This window comes from Falco punctatus (assembly GCF_963210335.1).
Source record: "Falco punctatus genome assembly, chromosome: 1".
Lineage (NCBI taxonomy): Eukaryota > Metazoa > Chordata > Aves > Falconiformes > Falconidae > Falco > Falco punctatus.
The window spans coordinates 52333936-52355828 of NC_137580.1; the positions used below are offsets into that span (position 1 = coordinate 52333936).

At 39.8% G+C, this 21893-nt stretch overlaps 1 protein-coding gene across 1 annotated transcript; it reads right to left on the bottom strand.

Moving 5' to 3' along the window:
• Positions 1–342: 342 nt before the first annotated feature.
• Positions 343–20271, bottom strand: WDR1 (WD repeat domain 1). The gene is made up of 15 exons (XM_080378439.1): positions 19812–20271; positions 19410–19531; positions 15618–15708; positions 12520–12667; positions 10974–11154; positions 9424–9501; positions 8618–8698; positions 8266–8499; positions 7345–7434; positions 5915–6069; positions 5169–5256; positions 3989–4099; positions 3316–3489; positions 2040–2184; positions 343–1718 (listed from the first exon to the last, which is right to left on the bottom strand). Exons 1-15 carry the CDS (start codon positions 20254–20256, stop codon positions 1609–1611), a joined length of 2253 nt encoding a protein of 750 aa, XP_080234565.1. The 5' UTR covers positions 20257–20271; the 3' UTR covers positions 343–1608.
• Between the last annotated feature and the right edge of the window lie 1622 nt (positions 20272–21893).

The window sequence follows — 21893 nt, forward strand, 5'->3', positions numbered from 1 at the left end:
AATAGTAAAACAAGTTTTAGGAGCTAGACACTAAGATATCTTGTTAATTTGATTCTTAGGCCTAATTTCAAGCATGCCTTTTACCAGACCTTCTCTTGTCCTTGCATTGTTAACAGACATGCAAAATTGGTAATGGAGAGATACACCAAGCACAAAGAAACCATGAGGTAGAATATTCTGCTTAGATAAAATCTGTCAACTGTTCTAATGTTGGTTTGCACACCAGGAAATATCTGACCACCACTCCCTAACAAGAAATCAACATTTATCCTTTTAAAGGTGTTTCACCAAGTAATTTTTGACAGGCAATTTTTTTCGGCAATTGAGCAATGATCCACAGTATGAGAAGCAGCAAAAGCGCTTTATTTGCTGTAATTAGTGTCATTAGAAATATGATTGGTAAAAAAAAAAAAAAAAAACAACACACACGTCCACACAGAAAAGAAAGCTTAATAAAAACCAAAGAGCACTGGAAGGGTGATGGTGATGACTTAAACCTTTCTGTGCTAAGTCTTCCAAAATTCTCAAAAGCAACAACTTCTTTTGGCCACTTAGAGATGGTAACAAATCTTCCTACTGCTTTCCATGAGTGTGCTCCTCCACTCTTGTTTGACTGCTAGCTTCAAATCAATTAAATGTGTTGTAGCGTGTAAGAAGGGAACTAAATACAAGATCGTGGTCTGTTCACATTAGATCACAGCTTCTATGCAACTGCTCTGCACATGCAAAGGTGTAAAACTTACTCCGCAAACATCATCTTCTCAAAAATCACTTCAAGTCATAACAGCGCTTCACTTGAATTCCTGTATTTTCAAAAAGGTGGTAAAGTACTGCATTTTTTTGAACAATAACATGCTTCACCTCCTTCAAACAGAAAATATCTTTAATCTTTGAAACAATTATTTTCTGACATTGAAGTGACCACACATTCTTAATTCATGAATAACAGGTGTGTTTCTGAAACAAGAAGTTGCCACAATGATTATTTGTAAACATTATACCCACAACAGTAAGTACATCAAAAACCCACACTTCCACCTTAAAATAAACCACAAAGCTTTGACATGAAATACATAAAAAGTTTATTATGTATGTACCCCATTGTTATCTGGAGGAGATTTGAGGCAACAGTTTGGTGCAGTACAGAGAAGCAAAGCAATATACAGTAGCTGCACACAGCTTGATTGGTTTCAGAGATCACAACTAAATACTCTTACTATGACCGTTAGTACAGAAATGTTCTGTAATTAGAAAAAATGAGAAATATTACTCTCATGCTACACAGTCTGTTTCTTGGTTAGAAAAGGACAACTGATTTGAGTTTGAATCTTTCAGGCCTGAACCTTTCACACCAACTTGCTTGGCTGTTGCCTCTGGAATGTTCAGCACAAAGGTTAAGCTCCAGACATAATTTAAGTGCTTTTCATGTGCAAACTGTTACTGGCTAAAGCTTTCAAAGTACATTTAATTACAGATATGAACACCCTGTAAAGATATGAGGATATGATAGCAGACCCAGAGGCCAATACAGATTCTTTAAGAGAAATGCTATGTTCCACTGCAGTAGTTCTAGTCCCTGATTAGGTCCTTCCAAAGAGAGGGCTTATTTCAATTGTAGGAGATAGACCACTCTTTGACAGAAGCATCATGGGATGTTGTTACCAGAGTATGTTCATCCAACCATGCCAAGCCGCTTACATGATGTAGCCTGTGAGCATCTGTATGGCAGCACAAAATAACAAAAAAGAATTAGGGAGGCTAAGCTGACAAAATAAAAATAACTTCAGCACATATTCCAAAAGTGATTTTCAGCTACATTAAATACTGCTAGTGTATGTTAGTTCGTAGTAACTTTAAAAAAAAAAAAAACAAAACCAGCAGAGTACTGGCTATTGTAGCTAGATAAAAATTAACATAAAGGCTAGATTTGTTTGGGAACATTCAAAGCCTGCTTACCATGAGTTCTAGAAAGCAGGTACTGTGTTGGATTTCAAGAAACACTAGCAACTTTCAGAAGTACGATACTGAAGGAAACATACCTGGTATCTTTACTCTGGTCTCTGGATCACTTACGGTCCAAACATATACCATCATGTCCATACCTCCAGAAGCAAAGTGTTCATTGTCTGGTGACCAGGCAATACAAACTATTTTTGCATGGTGTCCGTAAAAGACATTATGTTCCTATTTGAAAGTCAGAGATACAGTGTTATTTTGTTAGTCTAAGCTATTTCAGGAAATCACTGACTTTTAATGTGTAGCATCACAATAAGCTACAGCAAGACTCCAGACAACCCGTATCTTAAGTACAGATAGATGCCCTAAACAAACCAAGTGATGGCTTCATTTTATGCTGTTTCTTGAAACACTTATCAGGCCAATAAAATCCAAACTTTTTGTAAAAAGTGCTAAGACTGGATCTGTAAAGTGCATGTGCAACAAGTCACTTCTTGCTTAGTCACTTTTAAAATAACCCCACAGATGTTTCTAAAAGCAAAATTATTTCAATTTTTACTTAGAGAATGAAATGCTTTTGTGGAATGCATCCTGCATTTTTTACTTCAGTGTAGTTTCAGTCAAAGCTTAATGACTTTATACAAGCTGATCAGCTGGGCAGTCAATATGTGTAAATTGCCCATTTTTTGGTTCTTGGTTCAAAGACACTAGATTGAAAGATAAAGCAAGATTCCCTGACCTAATGTATCCCTTTCATTGCTTAGTTCTTACCATAGAACTGTGCACCACAGCCAGCAGAATTTTATTGCCAACGTTTTATTTATTTGATTACATTTTGTTGTACTGCATGATTCTTATCAAACGGAGCCTGCATTCTTGTCCATTTTACAATAGTGCATACAAATTCTCTAACAGGCATGCATGTATTTTGTTGACTTTTTCCTTTAAAAAGCACAAACCAAAAAAAACCAAACCCAAACACACCAATTCAGCTGACCTGAATAAGGAACCTGCGTACTTTGTAGTCTTTTGTATTTAACTATTGCTAGCCTGTGTAAATCCAATTTCTCCCCCATTTAATTATGTGTTAGCTATTAGACATGTTTGCATGTTTGCCCAGTAGCCAACCTATGCTGTACGTTTCCTCACCTATTCTTATGTTCTGGAGGCTTCACATAGGCTGCTGTGAAAAGCAACACTAACGCAAAGTACCAGGTAAACACAAGTCACAGAAACAAAAAATACAAAGAATATTTAACAATTAAGTCTCACCAGCTACACTGTATTTTACAACAGATTTAGACAGGAGACGCCAGTCAATTTGGTTTTAAACAAAACTGCTAATACAACAGTTCTTACCGCATAGCCATCAGTGACACTAAAGACAGTGACAACTTTGTTTGCATCACAGACTGCAAGAAAGGCACCATCGTGAGAATATGCCAGGTCTGTAACAGGACCTTTAGCTTCCAAAGACTTATTATCATTTTTCAAAGAGGTTCCTTGGATTGAATATAAATGGACATTCCCATCCTGCAAATTAATAGTGAAGAAGGAGGAAGGTAGAAACAAACCAAAAAAGTCATTTTACAATAGAAAGAGGAAGGCTTACAAAAAGTTCCAGAAATTCAGTATCAATTCTATCTGGTAGTGCTTATATTAAGAAATAGTTTAAAGAACCTTTATGTATATAAAGAACTCATTTATGCTGGCTACAATCTACCAAGCCTAGAATATAGACTTGAAATCAATAATTTGCCTACTTCAAGCACACACTGGTTAAAAACAAATTCGCAATGTAAAAAACAGCAAATACAAGATAAAATGAAATAGACATTAGGCTACAATGGTCAGAGAACCCGGGGCATGAAAGCCCAGGACCACCAGTTACACATAGGTAGCAGTTCGTAACAACAGCTGTATTGTAACAAGTAAACTACCACATCTCAACACAACACACCTACTATGGTTAAATGCTTCTGTTACTAGTTCCAGTGTTCAAAACAAAGAGTTTTAGGAAGCTGAACCTTACCGCTCCTCCCACTGCTGCTGTCCCTCCTCCAGGATGAATGGCTACAGCTTCGGGCTCATACCCAAGGTCATCAATTGCAAAACATTTTTTCTTATCTTTCATCAAGACAATCTGCAAATAGAAACCCAGAAACTAAGACCCTTATTTCAAAGTGCCTAAAACCAAACTATAACTAATCCAAACTGCTTAGTCATCAATACAAGTCCACTCCAATTGCTCAGAAGTTTAGTATATTTTGATCTTAGAGAAGAGTTTAAACTCTAAAACAAAAAAAAAAAGCCAAAATAACAAAACAACCAAACCCAAAAAGAAATGCTTACGTGCTGTGACTAACTAATCTGCTGTACTGGAGTACTTATGCCCTCTAAATTAGATAGTGCAGGGCATGTTCTACTGCTTTCAGCTTCACCTCATCTGGCTTGAACATCAAACAAGTATGGACAAACTAGTATTTTTAACAATGCTTACTGCCTTCTGGGTTCTCTGTTAAAGGAAGGGAGGCAGAACCAAATTAGTAGCAAGTTAATATTGCAATTAAATTTTAAGGACCATTTCCTATCCTGTTCTATAACATGGACAACTGGGATTATAACTCCCATAGAAAACAGGTTTGGGCAACACTTCTGAAAGTCCCAAGCATAAAATTAGCATCCATACAGAAGACACAAATCATTAGAAATTAAGCATGCTTTGATGCAAGATAGCCCTGGTACAATCTCTCTGGTTTTGCGTGATACGAATACTACTGGCAAGCAAATTAGAGCTACCAACGCTGTACAACAGCATTACTTAATTAGATCAATTGGGGGAAAAACCCACCCACCAAACAAGAAACAAAACAGGAGCTTTCCTTTCCCCAAAATTGTGTCACTTAACAGATCAGGCAAGAGCAGAATTCAGACTGGTGGAGCTTTCCAGCACAAAGCTTTGACAACAAATTCAGATGAGGGATCATATGAAATTTAAATCTATACATAAGACTATCACATTGGTACAGGATGCGGAAACACAAGCCTATCAAGTATCCTGCGCAATTATATTTCCCATGGCTCTTATCAGGAAATTCTGCAGATGTGCAAGGTGATCCCACACTAGATAGATCTGTCAGAAACCATCATGTTACCATACATGGTATTATTAACAAAGAAATTATGTTGATAATCCACAAGTTAATACTTACTTGTCCAATGCACAGAACTACAGTATAACCACCAGGACCCACAGCTAAACATTTTGGTTGAACATCCATTTTCACAGCATCCTGGCCACTGGAGGAAGACATGCCAAGGTGGAAGAGCAGGAAGGACAAAGCAGAAAAAAATTATGCCATATCTATCATTATTTCAAATTGTCTATTCAAATGATCACCCACTAATGATCAAGAACATGCATAATGATTTTTTCTTAAATAATCTGCAAAGTTTTGTTGTTTACTGTTTAAAGCATTAGTACCATGCTCAGGCAGTACACCTTCAAAGTGAAAGTTAGTTACTACATTAGAGTCTGATTTTTTAAAACTAACTCGATCTTAATTGGATTTCTTAAAAAGTTTTTTGCTTCAGTTGTGATGTCCATGGAGAAACAGCTGCTTCTCACCCCTCCTAACCACATTTATTACCAATATTCCTGGGTATTTATGAATCATAAAATGGATGCCCTTCCCACAGTTCCCTAAGCCATCCAATACAAGGCAGATCTCTACGTAACCTGTGGAAGGGATGAGATAAATTGAAGAGCCTGGGATACATTTCCTGCTGTCACAGAAAAAAGCAAGATTGGTACGGCAATCATTTCTACAGTTTCCATGGCAACTTAAAACCTGAATTAATTGTAGCATAGAATTATTTACCTTATAAATCAACAAAACTCTTGCTGTAAAATAATTAGGGCTGCCATACTACAATAAAAGGTAACATTTTAACTAACCTGTAGTCCCTTTTGCTAAGGTTGGTATAGCGCACGGTGTCATCCATACTGCAGGTGACCAGCTGATCCATTTCATCCACCGCCATTCTAGAAACCTGGTTTGTATGGCCTTTCCCAGAAAAGCCATCATTCTCTCCAGTTTCAGAATCCCAATAATGTGCATAATAGAATTAAGGAACATTTGAAGATACTGGTGCAGTTAGATACAACATCATAAACAGTTAAATAACTGACAGGTAGCTAAGGGCAGATGGGACCTCTTTGAGATTGTTTAGTCCAACCCACTGCTCAGATCAGCATCAGCTACAACAGGCTGCCCATTCTGCTGGGTTTCGACTGCCTCTAGGGATGGAGACACTACATCTCCCTGGGCAACCTGTCCAGGGTTCAATCAAATCACATACCCTCAAAACATTTATTGAATGAATCTCTCATGTTCTGTAATGAGCTAAATGACCTACCACAAACAGCAGCAAATACTAGAACAATTAGCATTAGGTCTGAGGATAGGAAATACTTTTTGAAGAATTATAGTCAGAAGTCCTGCAACATTGGCTTTCCCTGATGTTTTATGTTAACATCAGTTTGAACTATTAACACTATACTACAGCTTTGTAAACATGACACATGTTTACATAAACACATGACAGTTTACGCCAATGTGATACCATTTTAATGCATCATGGCAGGCAGGATGAAGGACTGCATTTTTATTTATAAGCTTCAGATTAGTGAAGAAAAGCCAACAGTCTTCTAGCTGAACACATCCCAGCCTCTAACATGCCCTCTGGGAACCAGGCTGCATTCCCAGTGTTTTGCTCCAGAAACAAACAGAACTGAAATAAAGTCTCAAAAGAAGTACAGGTTCTCTTCAGTAGTGAGAGGCCTGATGACATTTGGGATACCAAATAAAGAACACAACGTGTCACAGAACTTCAGAAAACAAAAAAGGTAGGAAAAAACCAGCTGTAAAGAAAAATGCATGTTATGGATCAGAGATAGGTCAACAGGAGTTTATCTTTCTTGTACCTACCTGATCTGAAAACCTAGATACATGATGTCCAACACATGCTAAGATCTAGCTATTTACTGCATGTAACAACAGACAACAGGACATATTTTGCATGTATGACAGAACACGTAGAAAGTTAGAAGAGGCTAATTTACATATTTGCTTGCTTCTCTTTATTAACAATCTACCACAAAGAAGTGACAACTGGAAATCAAGAACTGGCTTATGTTTTGCAGGCAAGTGTAAGGCAACCAGTAAAATAGGCAAGTTACGGGAAAGCAAAATAAACTTCTTCAAACATAAAATATTCATTTGTGTCCAATAAGCGTAAGTTTTTGTCTTTGGCAAAGCTTTTTTCCTCCTAATGAGCTCTCTCGGACTATAAGGCTAGAACAAGCATCACTATCATTCAAAGGATATTAATATGACCATCGTTACTTCCAGAGTAAATATAGGACTTCCCACCATTGTTATGCACCGTAAGACACTGAATTGACTTACTGTGACCCTGTGAATAGGACACAAATCATTATTGATGGGCAAATTTTCATCCTAACACATACTCAAGTCAAACCTGTTTGAGAAGAATTATAGGTTATTCAGAAAATAATGTATCATTTTATTCACAAGCATTAGAGGTCACCCAGAATACAAATCACTAATTAACAGTGCAGCCATTTAACTGTTGCAGCATAGCTATTTTCATGTACCACTCCTTGAGGAGAAAGAATAGGCATCATGAATATCCTTATTATCCTGCTAGGCCAAAATACTTTCACGCACTTTTCATCAACAAAGTTTGCTTTCACAGTGATTCAGGGAAGACTACTAAATACAGTCATGTACCCACACCAACTACCAGAATTACAGCTGCAATATCAAGAATCTGGGACGTCTGTTTCTAGTTCATGTAAAAATATAAGTTCCCGTGAGAGTACTGTGTCAGCTTACTCTTTAAATCCTAAAATCGAAGCTCAATTGCACAGTAACCCTAGTCACCTTGTTCACAATATACTAGTTCTAGCAGAAAACTACTAGTGATGTCTCATTCTCTCTGCACTGTACTTCCCCGCCCCCCCCATCTCAAGAATGCTTAAAAGCTGCTATTAAAGACTTAATGACCTTAACTGAAACTAAAATCAGTCTGTATATTTGCACAAAGCACAGTACCACACGTAACATTTTAACTTCTTGATTCATGTGACTTGCAAGAGTCACACATAGCTTGTGTGGCAATGCTAATTTAACACAACCATTTTTCAACAGCTACTATTCCATCTAGCCAACTTCAACCACAGTGTCATTTATTGCAGAAACTAGTGCAACAATAGAAGCTTACCTTTATGATACGTGAAGGCTTATTTGGATTGTTCTTGTCCAAATAATTGATATAGCCAGACAGAGAGATAGTCAGTAAATGATCTTTTTGCCACAAGCAACCCAGCTGCTGATCCAATACGTTTGATCCCATGTTAAAAGTACTGACAACAGAATTAGCACCGACATCCCAGATTTTAGCAGTTTTATCTCCAGAGGCAGAAAGCAACTGACTACTGTCAGGGCTCCAACTAATCTGCAAAAACAAATGTCACTACAAGATAGTAAATGCATTAATTGTTGCAAGACTTCACAGTCCATGAACTTGGTAATAAAATACTATGGACCACTTGCACAAATGAAATGATACTTACAGCATAAATACCTCCATCATGAGCTTTGCCTCCACCAAGAGCACACATTTTCTCTCCAGTCTTCCCATCATAGACAAAAATCTTAAAAGAGCACAGACATATAATTTAAAGGAAAAAGCAGTAAACAGGAAAAAAACAAGAACTGAAACACTATTACTTGTACTGTACAGATCATTCTTTTGTTAGGTAGCATGCTTGCAGTTTTATCAAACACCAGATTTTTGAAGAAGAGGCACAAGTTTTCCTGCATTTGATACAACAAAGGAGATGACAATTGTAAATAATCACACTAAGCCACTCTGCACAATGGATCCTGACATCTGACATTCTGGAAGATCTTACATTTTTTAATTCCTGCTGTGATAGCAGCTGTTTAGCACTGCAGTCACAGGAATGTGCCTTCTTGGAAGGAGGTGCTACCTACGGTAACAGTGTCATTGTCAAATGCCCTTTGACATGGAGCAGGGACTCCACATGGAGCTGGGTTGCTATCTGAGTTCAGTACTTCAGCCAGACTTCTCAGGATTGTAACAAGAACATACATATTTCAAAAGTCTAACGTGTTCCAGCCAAAATAACCTGTAATACGCTCGGGAGGTGGAATGGGGAAAAAAGCTGAGTGAGAACAGTTTGGCTGACGTCAGCTGTTACAGCTTTATAGAAGAGTACTTAATAGTTTAAACCAGTCACTTCTTAGCATGAAAAAAGCAGCAACATTGATTTTACAATACTAATCTTATTCCCAAAATGCACAAGAAAATCTTCTCATGCTCAAATCGCTACAAATAGAGTTCCTTGCTTTTTACCTGGCCATCTGCACTAGCTGTAGCAAATCTGTTCCCATCAGGAGAAAACCTCACACAGTTCACAAACCGTGTATGGTCCTGTAGGAAAAAAAGAGTAAGAATCAGCATATAAAATAAGAACAGAGCTTTACATGCATAAGAGAGTCCAGTAACAATGAAGTTCTCTTTCACACAAGCCATAAATTAGCTGTGTAGGAGATGCCTGCTGTAGGGAATGGCTACAAAGCAAGTCCAGCCTCTCTCTGAAGAGAATCACGGGGATCAACAACGGACCAGGGAAAAAAAACTGTGACATCAATACTGATGTAGTCCAAACAACACAATACCAGATAAGTACCCAGTTTCAGAGATAGGTAGGAAAAAACCCTCAGCTGCAGCCTAGATGCAAACATGGGGTTCTTCCCCTCTGGTCACTGAATTCTTCTCCAACATTCTCCAAATTCTGACTCTTGCTTCATGGCCCAATTAAGTTTCATACACAGAAGAGTACTTTAGGCTTCTTATTGTAAAAAAACGCATGAATGAAGAATAAGTTTTATTATTTTACTGCAATTCCATTTCTGGGAGACTGCATGAGTGGCAGCTCTGTGAAGTAACTAGGCAAGACTGATGTATACTCCCCAAATAGACTATTCACAAGTAGGAGACTATTCAAACCACGCTAACTAGAAAACACGTGTTAAACAGGGAAGCGCCACAACGAGGCCAAAGCTCCCATGCAAAGAGATTTGGGAGACTATTTTTAGTATTATGAAAGGCAGGTTCTAACCTACTTTCTTTAACTACTTTTTTTATTTCCTGATGATACCACAAGTTCTACTCTAAACCACAGAACAGCCCATAACAGAATCCTATGTACCAACTCAAATACCACTTTCAAAGGAAAACTGAATCACGTACCAGTCGAAGCAGCACGGGTAAGCAATTCAGACTTCAGAGTTCCAAAAGAACCAGATTAGCAAAACGTAAGTATCAACTTAAGTTCAGAAATATATTAGGCAACTACCTCATTTCATTGGATTGCAGACCTTGAAACAATTCCTTTTCTAGAACTGGAATGGAATCCTTACTAAAGTCAACATATGAAGACTACACAAGGCACATACTTAAGAAAATAAAAGGCCTACTACTGTGTTTTTAAAAATAAAGAACATTTTGAATTTACTACTGCAATTACATCCAGTATCTCTGCAATAGTTTTTGGTTGGTTGGTTGGTTGTTTTTGTTGAGTCAAGGGACATGAATTCTGCCATGAGAAACAGCTGCAGCAGCTTTTGGCTTTTTATTTTCTTTGGCTTCCAGTAACAATTAATGTCTTAAATGTAGTAGTTTCAGACTTCATTTAATTTACACGAGAGATTTTAACTAGTAGAATAAAGAAACAAAAATAGAGTGAAAAGGAACGTTGAAACAAGAGAATTGACCGTAGAAGTTACATATCCATTCCTCGCTGTAGAAATTTTTTTTCTACAAGAACCGCAAGCTTGTTGGAAAGCTTTTAGTTAACTTGCTGCACAGTTTAATACAGACACATCTAAACTTAAACTCACACTTATTGTAAACTTGAACTTGAATGGCGGTCCCTCAAAGAAAGCAGCACAGTTGTCATCACTGCCAGTTGCCAGACGATATGGTCTCGTTTGTTTAATGTCCACACTATTGATCACTTTGTTGTGCCCAGTAATCTCACCAACAGAAGAACCACTATCCCACAGGAACACTGCTCCAAATCTAGTTAGAAAAGCACACAATAACTACAACTCATAAAGTTACATGTAGATTAACCCCTCTAGCATCTGTAAACATCAGATATGAGTGTACTCAAAGAAGAGAAATTAGGTCATCTCGTTAATCTCATGCAAGTGCATGATAGTTCCCTGAAGGCTGAGATCTTGCCCAAGAGAGAACTTAATGTTCAATAGGAGACATCTGCTGAAGGGGAAAACCGATTTTATGTATAAAGCTTCTAAAATTCAGGGATCCAAAAGATACTCCTCTGTTTACGAAAGCAGTAAATTACTCTATCTGCTTAGTGACTATGCAGAATGCAGAAAGCTAGGATAACAATGACATTGTATCATTTACCTGATTACATAACCTAGATTGGGTACCACCACTTTTACAAATATTATTACTTAAAGGTTTAAGGACGAAGAGTTTTGACAGCATTTTTGTCATTCTTACTTTACATCACCTTAAAAAACAATACCACAGCACAATCAATACAGTGGTAATAAACTGCCAGAGCATCTCTATTAAAAAGGGTTATATAGAGTCACTTCAACAACATTCTAGACTGAAAGTGCATTCACCTAAAAGTAAACTGGTAAACTTTTTGAGGTAGGAGAGCAAATTTATATAGTATCTACCCAAGGACAGGTGGGGGTTGATGGAGCAATGGTGGACAAAGACTCTCTCCAGTAACAGGACACAGTGCATGACTGATTAAAAAAAAGGTGAAGAGGGTCAGGGAACAGAAGCACCTGTTTGGACATTTAGGCATAAGACTACCTAGTCTGGACTCTGCCTTAAAGATCTGTCAGTCTTTAAACATTAAAGAAAGGACACACACCTGACTGAAATGGGAACCTCACTTAGGTAAGGACAAATGGTTGTGATTTTTTTTTACTTATCATAGTAAGGCCTAAAAATATGGGCATGTTGCTGAGGGAGAAAATACAGATACTTTTTTCTGTACTTTGTAACTCTTATTCAGTGATGTCCTCTCAATTTGGGAGGGGTGAAAGAAGAAGAATTGTCTTGTGGTTCTCCATACTCTATCAGAATTAAGACAAAAAAAACCACCAAAAGGCATACTGAACAGCTGTCACTGAATGAAATACCCACCTCTTAAAAACAAAAACGACCTACACAATTTTCAAACTGAGCAATTCTAACAGAACTGTATTTTCAAAGGAGCTTTACAGATGTCAAATACTGCATAAAGAATTCTGCTGCAGAATAACTTGAAACCTAAACCGGAAACAAGCCATGATTTTCTTCCGCTGAAGTATTAAAAGCTTTCTACAAAGAACCTGCTTTATTAGAATACAGATGTTTACAGTATGTATGTACACACACGAAAAAGTTACTTACTTTTCTCTTCCTTCTCCAACCACAGCAATTCTCTTGCTGTCTTCAGTCCAGGCTAGGTCCTTTATTTTTCCTGCAAATGGCTGATACTCATACTTCAGTAGGTGTTCCTTCTGTGTAGTATCCCAGATTCTCAGCTTTCCAGAGACATCTGCCGTAATAAAATGAGTATAACTATTTGTTGTTCCAGCATGACTCAGTCACATGACTCAGCAATCTGCCAGGATACAGATTTTCAGCTACACTGATCACTTGTACAAAGGACCTATTATTCTTACCCTATTCCAATTACTACAAATCACTTGTTTTAGGAACGCTTAAGACTACATTCGTTTCATCGAACTATGTTTTTAACCAGATAGTATGATTCAAGACATGCAGCAATAAATACAACTTTTGCAAACACACATCAAAAAATTATGCAGTAAGAATAGGAACTCTAATCAGCTGGTGTGTTTTAAGTAGCTGTGTTACACAAAAAAAACAAACCCCAAACCAGCCCCCCTGGCAGTCACAAAGTAGCTTACCCACACTTCATTGGGAAGTACGTTGCCCTACATCTACACTAAGACAGCAATCCAGTGGACAGTGGCAGACACTGAAATTCATACCTCAGCTTTTTTGTACCTTCAAAGCAAACCCCTTCTGCATAAAAATACCATGTACATGTAAACATACAAAGAAATTTCTGCCCATCAAACTCTATTCATGCACATTCATCAGTATACTTTTTCTATACAGAAGTATGTACACACTTAATAGTGCAGGTATGCACATGCAACGTCTGGATTACTACAAAGGAATCCAACAGAATATTTAAAAACGGTAATGTCACAAGCAGCAGACATAGCACAGGTCGTTAACAATTTAAGACTTAATATAATGAAATCTTCCTTGGTCACAGTTTCTCCTTTCAGTATTACACAGCCCTAGAACTTCTTCAATTCAGAGCAATTACTGTTGTGCAGCATTATAACCAGAGGAATCATTCTACACAGACAGCTTTACACATCTCTAATGAAATCCACAGAGCAAAATTCCGTTTCTTTTCAGAAAAGCCACTGTTTTAGAATAAACCATGTGCTAAAATATATAAACTTTACCTCAGCAGAATGCTTTTGAGTTCTGTTCACATTTATTGGTACATTCTTACATTTCAATTTAGACATACAGTAAACCTGTATCTTTGAGACCTGATCATGGACTAGTCTTCTCCATTTCTAAAAGGACAGATGCAGAATCCTTCATTTTACACAGAGAATTTGTTATTGAAGCAGAACTTTAATGTGGACTTCAGAATCTAATTGTTTGCTCCTTCTATTAATAGATAGGATGTATATAGCTTTAACTTTGTGGTATCTCCCATTACTACATCTGTTACACTGCAGTAAAAGAAATCACCGTAAAGAGCCACAAAGCATATTGCCAAAGGTCTGTCTCATCAAACACATGAAGTATTAATGCAGGTTGCACGGCTAACGCAGATTTATAGATAGAGAAATGAATCTTAATGATATACTTGGAAACAGCTTAAATAGCCTGATACTATCTTCAGACCCCATGCTCAGCGGTATCACAAAACTATTTATAAATCACATACACAAGACACTTAAGGGAAATACTGAAGCCTAAATTCATTTACTCTGGTATGACACACAAACTTCTGAAGAGTCAACTGAATATTCCCCTGTTAAGGAAGCAAGGAGCTTCCTTATACTGAATATTAATGAAAAACTTCTTGACAGATCAGGCTCTGTATATATTACTGTTCTTTTACAGAGGACTGAAAACCTACAATGCCACAAGAACAAAATAGATGGATATTCTGAGGGTTAAGTACAGCACAAACCTAGAACACCGAATCTGTATAATAAAGAATGCAATCTAGATTTGAAGAAGTTATTCAGTTTGACATATGGTCCACACACAAGACTGTGCCAAGAAAATCCTGGCTCTGGTTCCTTTCAGATGGAGGGGAGGGACCAGGAAAGAAGAAAAAAAGCTGTGCTATCGGTGCTCTTAAAGGTTCCCCAGTACTCAAAAGATACATATTCCAATTTATGTTTAAAAAAATATTGTTCCCTTTAAATTGCTGAGAGAGAAACTCCCATTCTACTACATGAGTCTACCAAGATGTGCACATGAGTCTGGACTCCCTAAGGAGCTCATAGTCAGAATGCTTTATTTTCAGATATACTACTAGAAAGTATTTCTGGGTTTGGGCACATTATTTGCTGCTGAAGCATTTCTACTTGATAACGGCAAGCAGATTTAGAAAAAAATATCACAGAGTAACTGCTAATATTATTAAGAAATGGAAGTTATCATATTGTATTTGTCAATATTCTTCAACTGTCTATCAGTCCTCCTGAGAAAACATCAATTATTTGAAGCAAGCTTCTATTAAAAGAGTTTGTTTAGCTCTTCCCAAGTCAAAAACTGCAGCCGTTTCCACTAACAATTCCAGAAATTAACATTAGCCACTCTCAGACTACTGATTCACGCGCATTACATGGAAACTGAGAATCAGCCTCTTCCCCTGCTAACTTGCCAAAGAAACCTTTGTTTAGTTCAGGTTACAAATGTAAGAGAAGTCATGCCAAGTCTTGCCAAGTTTGGTCAGGAAGAAAGGAGGAGGGAAAAGAAAGGAGCATATGCTCTTCTAGAATCCCTCCCCTGCCCCCAAAGTATCAACATCTATTAACAAACGGAAACAATGGTCCTGTATTTCAGAAATAACTTTTCATTCTGCTGCATACACACAAGTCTTTATTACACTAGGATTTTTTTCTCTTTAACACTTCACACTAAGTATTTAAAGTACATTTCCGGGTTCTTCTTAATTTAAATAATTTTTTACAAAGATCAAGCATGTCACTAAATTCACTGCTTTAGTGAATGGTTAGAGGAACAACTACAGAAGTGATTCCTCCCTCAGGCACATATATATAATTCCACTGAGGCATGTTACATTGACTATGTATAGCCTGTACATAAATGTGAAGCGTTACTACCCTCTTTTGCCAGTTAAGTTTTGCATCAAGCACTTTCACAGCTCTGTCCATGTATCTGATGCATCATGTGCACCACCAATACCTTACCTCCAGATGCTATGTAGAATCCACTGGGAGCATACTTGGCAACTACAACCTGATGGGCATGCTCAGTGTAGATGTCAGCAATTGCAGGATTCTAGTTTAAAGGGGAAAAAAAAGGTTACCAAGTTGCATTGCCCAGTTTTCAAAGGAATGAAATCAGACATTCAAAGACAAAATTCAGAATTTCTTCTTACATGCCTTCTCACACCCTTCCTTCCAGCTCAAATTGAGTTATTGCCTAAAACTGAGAAATGCAGTACATATTGCAGAATACTGCTGTCCAGTACCACTAAAAAAACACACTAACCCCTAACAACTGACACAGAGCATTTCCTCTAACAGCCAGAACTGCTGTGACTCTTTCCTCTCCAAGACCTGCTGAAAGGTAGAAAAACACTCTCCAAAAATAACAGACCAAGCATCGGGCTTTCTTTCTATGGAGCTGGCCCAGGTAAAGCAGTTACCCACAATACTAAACACGGCTGTGCTTTGCAGCACGCATCCAAAAGTTCCACTATAGTTGAGAAAGAAAATTAAGCATACATTGTATCAAGAGTTGTACTGGAATTCTGAAAAAAAATCACTGTCACTCCATCATAGTTCTCTCTCTTCAGTCTTAAACATATTTATAGAAGCTTCAGGCTGGACAATAAAACTGACTCTGTGTCTCAGCTGATCAGTAGCATTAACACCACAGAGGTACCACACAAAAAAAGGATGACATCAAAGCTCTCAGATTAACTGTATAAAAAAGTAATTCTGCACCTCTTCCAGATACACTGCATATATGCTACAACAATAATAGACTATTCCCCAGAAAACATTTTCTATCAGTTCACAAGTACCTTTGAGCTCCAGAAACTTGACTCATACAGTCTAAACAAAAGCCCATTTTAACTGCTAGAATTAATACAGATCTAACCAAAGCAGAAAAAAACACCTGATGTTACAGTATGACTCAGCCATCCAATAAGGAAAAACTGAAACACCCGCTCCGTGTTAGAAAGCGGACAGTCTTCTGCTTCCAAGAGTTCTTGCTGTTGCAGTGCTGCTACATCTCAGGAGACGGAATACAGCTTACTTAGGCAAGAAGCAGCTCTCTTTTTCATTCCTGCTTTTACATTGCTCGAGTGTGTTAAAGCCCTACTTAAGTCACAATCATGCATTTACAGCATGCACGTCACTCTCCATTTTGCATGCAACTGGATTTTATCTACGCAAGACAAGATAATGTTTCCCCCATTCTGTAGCTGCATCACCTACAAGTTCAGGGACCTCAAACCTCCACACACTTTGTTAGTAACGGCATACGTAAGTAGCTGCTATCTTACAGCAAGAAGCTCTAAGAGTCCAGGAAGCTAAGATGATGAGAAAGTGGAGTTAAAAGACTAACTTAAGGGGTTAAATGAAAGAGACTCCCAAATTTAGTAAACAGATTCTGGAAACAGGTAATAAGTTAGAGCTGTCAAACTAAATGCTGTTTATTTGATAATATTATTTCTGCTTGTAAAGTCAGTTTTCTAACTTGTCTGTCTTTCCTATCAAAACCCCCAAAACCACCCACTTCTAAAAAGAGATCTTAGTGTTAGCTGGGACAAATGCAATACCCAATACTAGATTCAACAACAAGAGTGAGTTTATGTGGCTAATTTCGAACACTGAAATGAGAGCCACATATGAAAGTGAGCAGTTTAAGTTCCAAGCTTCAAAGCAGGCTTAGACCCATGAAGACGATAAAATATTAACGAGGTATGAAACCTCACAAATATCACTTGTTCTTCTTACAGTGCTTAGTCCAGTACTGTTCCAGGACTTTTACTTGTTAAAGAAAGTCTCTAGATCATGCTCAAATATCAAGCATTAACCCCGAATGCTATATTCATCACCACTGATTAACTAATACTAGATAGCTTCAAACTTGAGGAAGGTGATCACTGCATTTTCATGACCTGTTTGTTGGGGGTTTTTTTGGGTTTTTTTTGTTTGTTTTTTTTTTTTTAAATTAGAGCACAACCATCTCACTGGAGAACTATTCACACACAAATCTCCCAGTATTTCATTTGGTTGTTGCAAACTATTACACAGGCCTCAGTGTTATTCTGAGAAGGCATGGCACTGCATTAACTGTGGACACTTCCATGCTGGGTTAGGAACAAACCACAACATTCTCTGTCACAAAAGCCATAGCATGGGCTTTGGTCAGTTTTTGTGTCATTGCTACAATACATTCTGTAGCTGTCTGCAGAGCATCACCTGTCAATTATTAATGGTAGCAGACTTGACAGTTAGGTAAGTTTGTGTACTGGCACACACTACACCATAAATCGAAAGAATTAATGACTTCCATTCTCAACTTCCCTTGGGAGTTTATACACTCTAAATTTCAATTCCCACAATCCCACCTCACCTGTACTCAGATCACGCCATGCACTCTACATTCTGGCTTACACTGGGACTGACATTTGCACTGGGCTCATTCAGGAAGATAAAAGCAAGTTGTTTTCTTCCAATTTAACCCACAAAATCGGGTCAGATAAGCACTAATCACAGTGCAAGGGAGGAGGTCACAATCCATAACTCAGGCAAACTGTAACATAAGCAGAGTGGCTTTTCTCTCTTCTCTCATCACAGTGTGTGCCATTACAAGGTTTAACTGGAGCTTCTGGTTTCAGAAAATTGAACTTTTCTTGATACCGAGAGCAAAACACTATTACAACAATATTATACTGAGACATTGAAACCAGAGTGTAAGCTTATTTCTGGGTTTAAGTGGATGAATTTAGATGGATATCAAACAAGAAATTTGCAAATAATTGAGTTATTAGAAACATTTCTGTATTACAGTGTGACAACAGAAAAATGCCTGAATATAGCAGGGATGCTGAAAAATCAGGAAAACCTCTCATAAAAACTCAGTTTACAAGAGTAATTTACAGAAGCAGCCATAAACAAATCCATTGTTGTGGAGATCTGAAAATTCCAGAGGTATGACCGGCCCCCTTGCAGCTCTCCTCACTGCAGGCCAAATCTGCAGTTAAGAGAGGAAAGAAAACCTTTGGGAGAATTTGATATTTTTTGAAAACCAGTAGCAAGACAATAGCCTAGACTTGTAATGCTTCCTCCATACTTCTCAAAGGGATGCCATCTTTGAAAAGTAGTATTTAAATAACTCACTTAACATTTCTCTAGTTAAGATGAAAGAAGAAAATAACTCCTAAACTTCCACACCACCGGAAACATTAACTAGGGCATTCTAATATTAATCGATGAGAAAAGTTCCCTGTGACCAGGGCTGAGAACTCGGTGCACCCAGCTCACCACGGAGTCAAGCAAATGACAACTGGTTTGATTCCTGAAGTGCAGGAAAGAGAGGCAGAGAGGGGGAAAGAAGCTGCGGACTAATGCATTTGAACATCAGGGCTCGCAACTATTTGCATGCTTCTCTAACAAGCCAACACAGCAAATGTGCATTTATTAGGCAAACACAACACTCAACTCCGTAACAGTGATACTTAAGACAAACAGGGCCAACCAGGATATACTAGTCTCTCTTGTACAAAGCCTATGCAAAGAGAGGGAGAGAACCACACGTTTTACTGGGGTTCTCTACAGGGTTTTACAGTCGCTGCCGATGGTGTTACACCTGAGTCATGCACCCTGCTTATTCCCCTGATGCTGATCCCAGATCTGTGACCTCAATTGAAATTACGAAGTGTGAATGAAGCACAGGCTATCAGAGAGGGGCTGGAAAACAAAATGCAACTTAGCAAAAGCAAATAAATTAGGATACATTACATCAATGTTCCTGATGACGACACATTTTCCATTGGTATAAAGAAAATTGTTGCCCTTAGGATCACCTCCGATAATTTTGGAAACGCCTCGTTCAACTTGCGGGAGGCTGGCGAACACTTTTTCTACGGGAAAAGGAAAAAAAAAAGAGGGGGGGGGGGGGGGGGAAGAGACGTTTTATTTCTCCCCGTTCCCGGCCGCCAGCCGAGCAGCTACACGCCCTGCCGGCAGACGCGGTCACTTGTTGCTGTCAGGGGGCTGCGAGGTGCCGCCGGCTCCGCGTCCAGGGCCGCCCGGCCGCCCCCCAGCTAGAGGGGCTCCCCGCCGCCCGGCCCCCACCCTCCCTCCCTCCCCCGACGGCTCGCCGCTCCGGCCCCCCCCGCTCCGCCTGCGCCGGGGGCTTACTGATCTCGTACGGCATCTTCGCCCACTTGTTACTGCGGCGGGCGGTGGCGCTGGGAAGGAAGGGCTGGGAAGGGCGGCGAGCGCAGCGCGGCGCGGCGGACCTGCCTCTAGCTCCCGCCGCCGCCTCAGCCCCGCGGTGCCCAGCGGCACGAACCAGGAAGCGTCCGCGCGGCCCGCCGCTCTCCCCTGCCTTTGACCATATATAGTCAACACTGCTGGCGCCGCGCAGCTCCCCGCCAGCCCGCGCCGCGCTCCCTCCCCCGGAAATGCCGTCGGCTCGGACGGGCCCGGCGGGGGCTGCGCTGGGGCGGCCGCAGGAGCCGGCCCCGCCCCGGCAGTTTGCTGCGCGCAGGCCGCGGCGGGCGGGCGAGCCGGGGAGCCAAGCGGGCGCCACACGGCGGCTCTGCCCGGCCTCGCGGTGGGCGCCGCCGGGCGGGCTGCGCATGCGCGGCCCCCTCCCCCGCGCCGCGTCCCGTGGGCGCATGCGCAGGGCCGGCCGTTGCGTGTCGTTGGCGTTGGCGGGCGCGGGCGGGCGGACGGTTGAGGCGGGTGGTGCAGCTGTGGGTGGGGGAAATCCGCGCTGATCTGAGGGGAGCGCTAGGGACGCTGAGGGAGCCGGAGCTGCCGGTGTGTGTGGCGGCAGGCCGGGATTTCCTCCCTCTTGTCGCGTGATGAGCGGCTGTTAGGCAGCTGCATCTCTCTTCACCTTCAGGCAACAGCCTCTGACTCACACGCCATCGCTAAATGTGGCTGCTGTGGGGAATTTGTCCCAGTGATAGCTCTCGGGACAGCGGGTGTGTGCCGTCAGTGATTCACAGGACAGACCTGTAGTTCTGCTTGGGAACCATCGTATTTGTGAGGAGGGACTGAGTCCTCTGTAGTAGCCTTCTGCAACAGAGACTCTGCAGGTCGTCTGGTCTTTGATTCCCTCCTTTTTTAGAGGTTTTGGGGAGGCACTTCCTGTCTGCCCACAGTCAGTATTTCCTTGAAGATCACTCTTAACCTCATCCCTCAAACAGTCGTGATTATAATTATTAATATCTGGGGCATATTGCCATAGTTTCATGCCATTCGACTCCAGCTACTGCTGAGTGCTTTACAAACACCAAGGTTATCTCACAGTTGTCCCTTGAGGCCAAGTTAAGATGTCCGCTTAAACACAAACTGTGAGGAAAACCACATGCTCTCCTTCTTGTTTGCTGTATAACTTTGGATATCTCTCCTTCCAATGCTATTAATATAAATCATGAGTATACCATCAGTTCTGCATGACACAGCAAGGCAAAACATCTATATCTAGTAGGCAGAAACTCCTGAAAATGGCTGCTGGTTTCTGCTTTTGTCCCTTTAACTTGCTTCATTCATAAAGTGAGTTAGTTTTTTCATATTTTCCCATTTTCAAATAGGGAAAAATTATCAGGACAGATAGGTATGACAGGACTGCCTTGCATAGCATTTAAATATAGTATATAGTAATAGCAATGCTCTTGGCACGTTCTTGACCAATCGACCTGTAAAACAGCCATGGGGAATCCCTGTGTCATTCTCCTTTGGGGGCTGGGAGAATGGCCGGGGAAGAAATAAAGCTTCTCAAATAAATCAATAAAGCTTCGCAAATGCAGGAAGAATCAGCACTGCAGTGGTATAGAGGCTCTCATACAGACAGGTGTAGGTATTCAGGATGAAAGGATGCTGAAATTTCTCAAGAACCTGTCTTGAGCTGGCTTGTGTAGCCACTCTGCTTAAGGAACATTGAGGGCAGCATGCAACGATGCTGGGGTTACCATTTTGTACTTTTCACTTCTGCACTAAATAGATAAAGGGTTTTCCCTTGTCCAATGTGTGGGTTCATAGAGTTACATTTTCCTTGAATGTTTGCCATGTGCCCAGTAAAAAGCAAATTATCCACCCAAAGACATAATTTTTCTTCACTTGTTTGGATTTTTCAGAAATAAATGAATCTGTATGTATTTATTATGTCAGTATTTCATGCTGAAGACAAAAAAAAAGATTCTACATTTGCCATAAGATGCTGTTGTGCACTAAAGCTGTGTTATTTATGTACATGAATAAAATCTACGT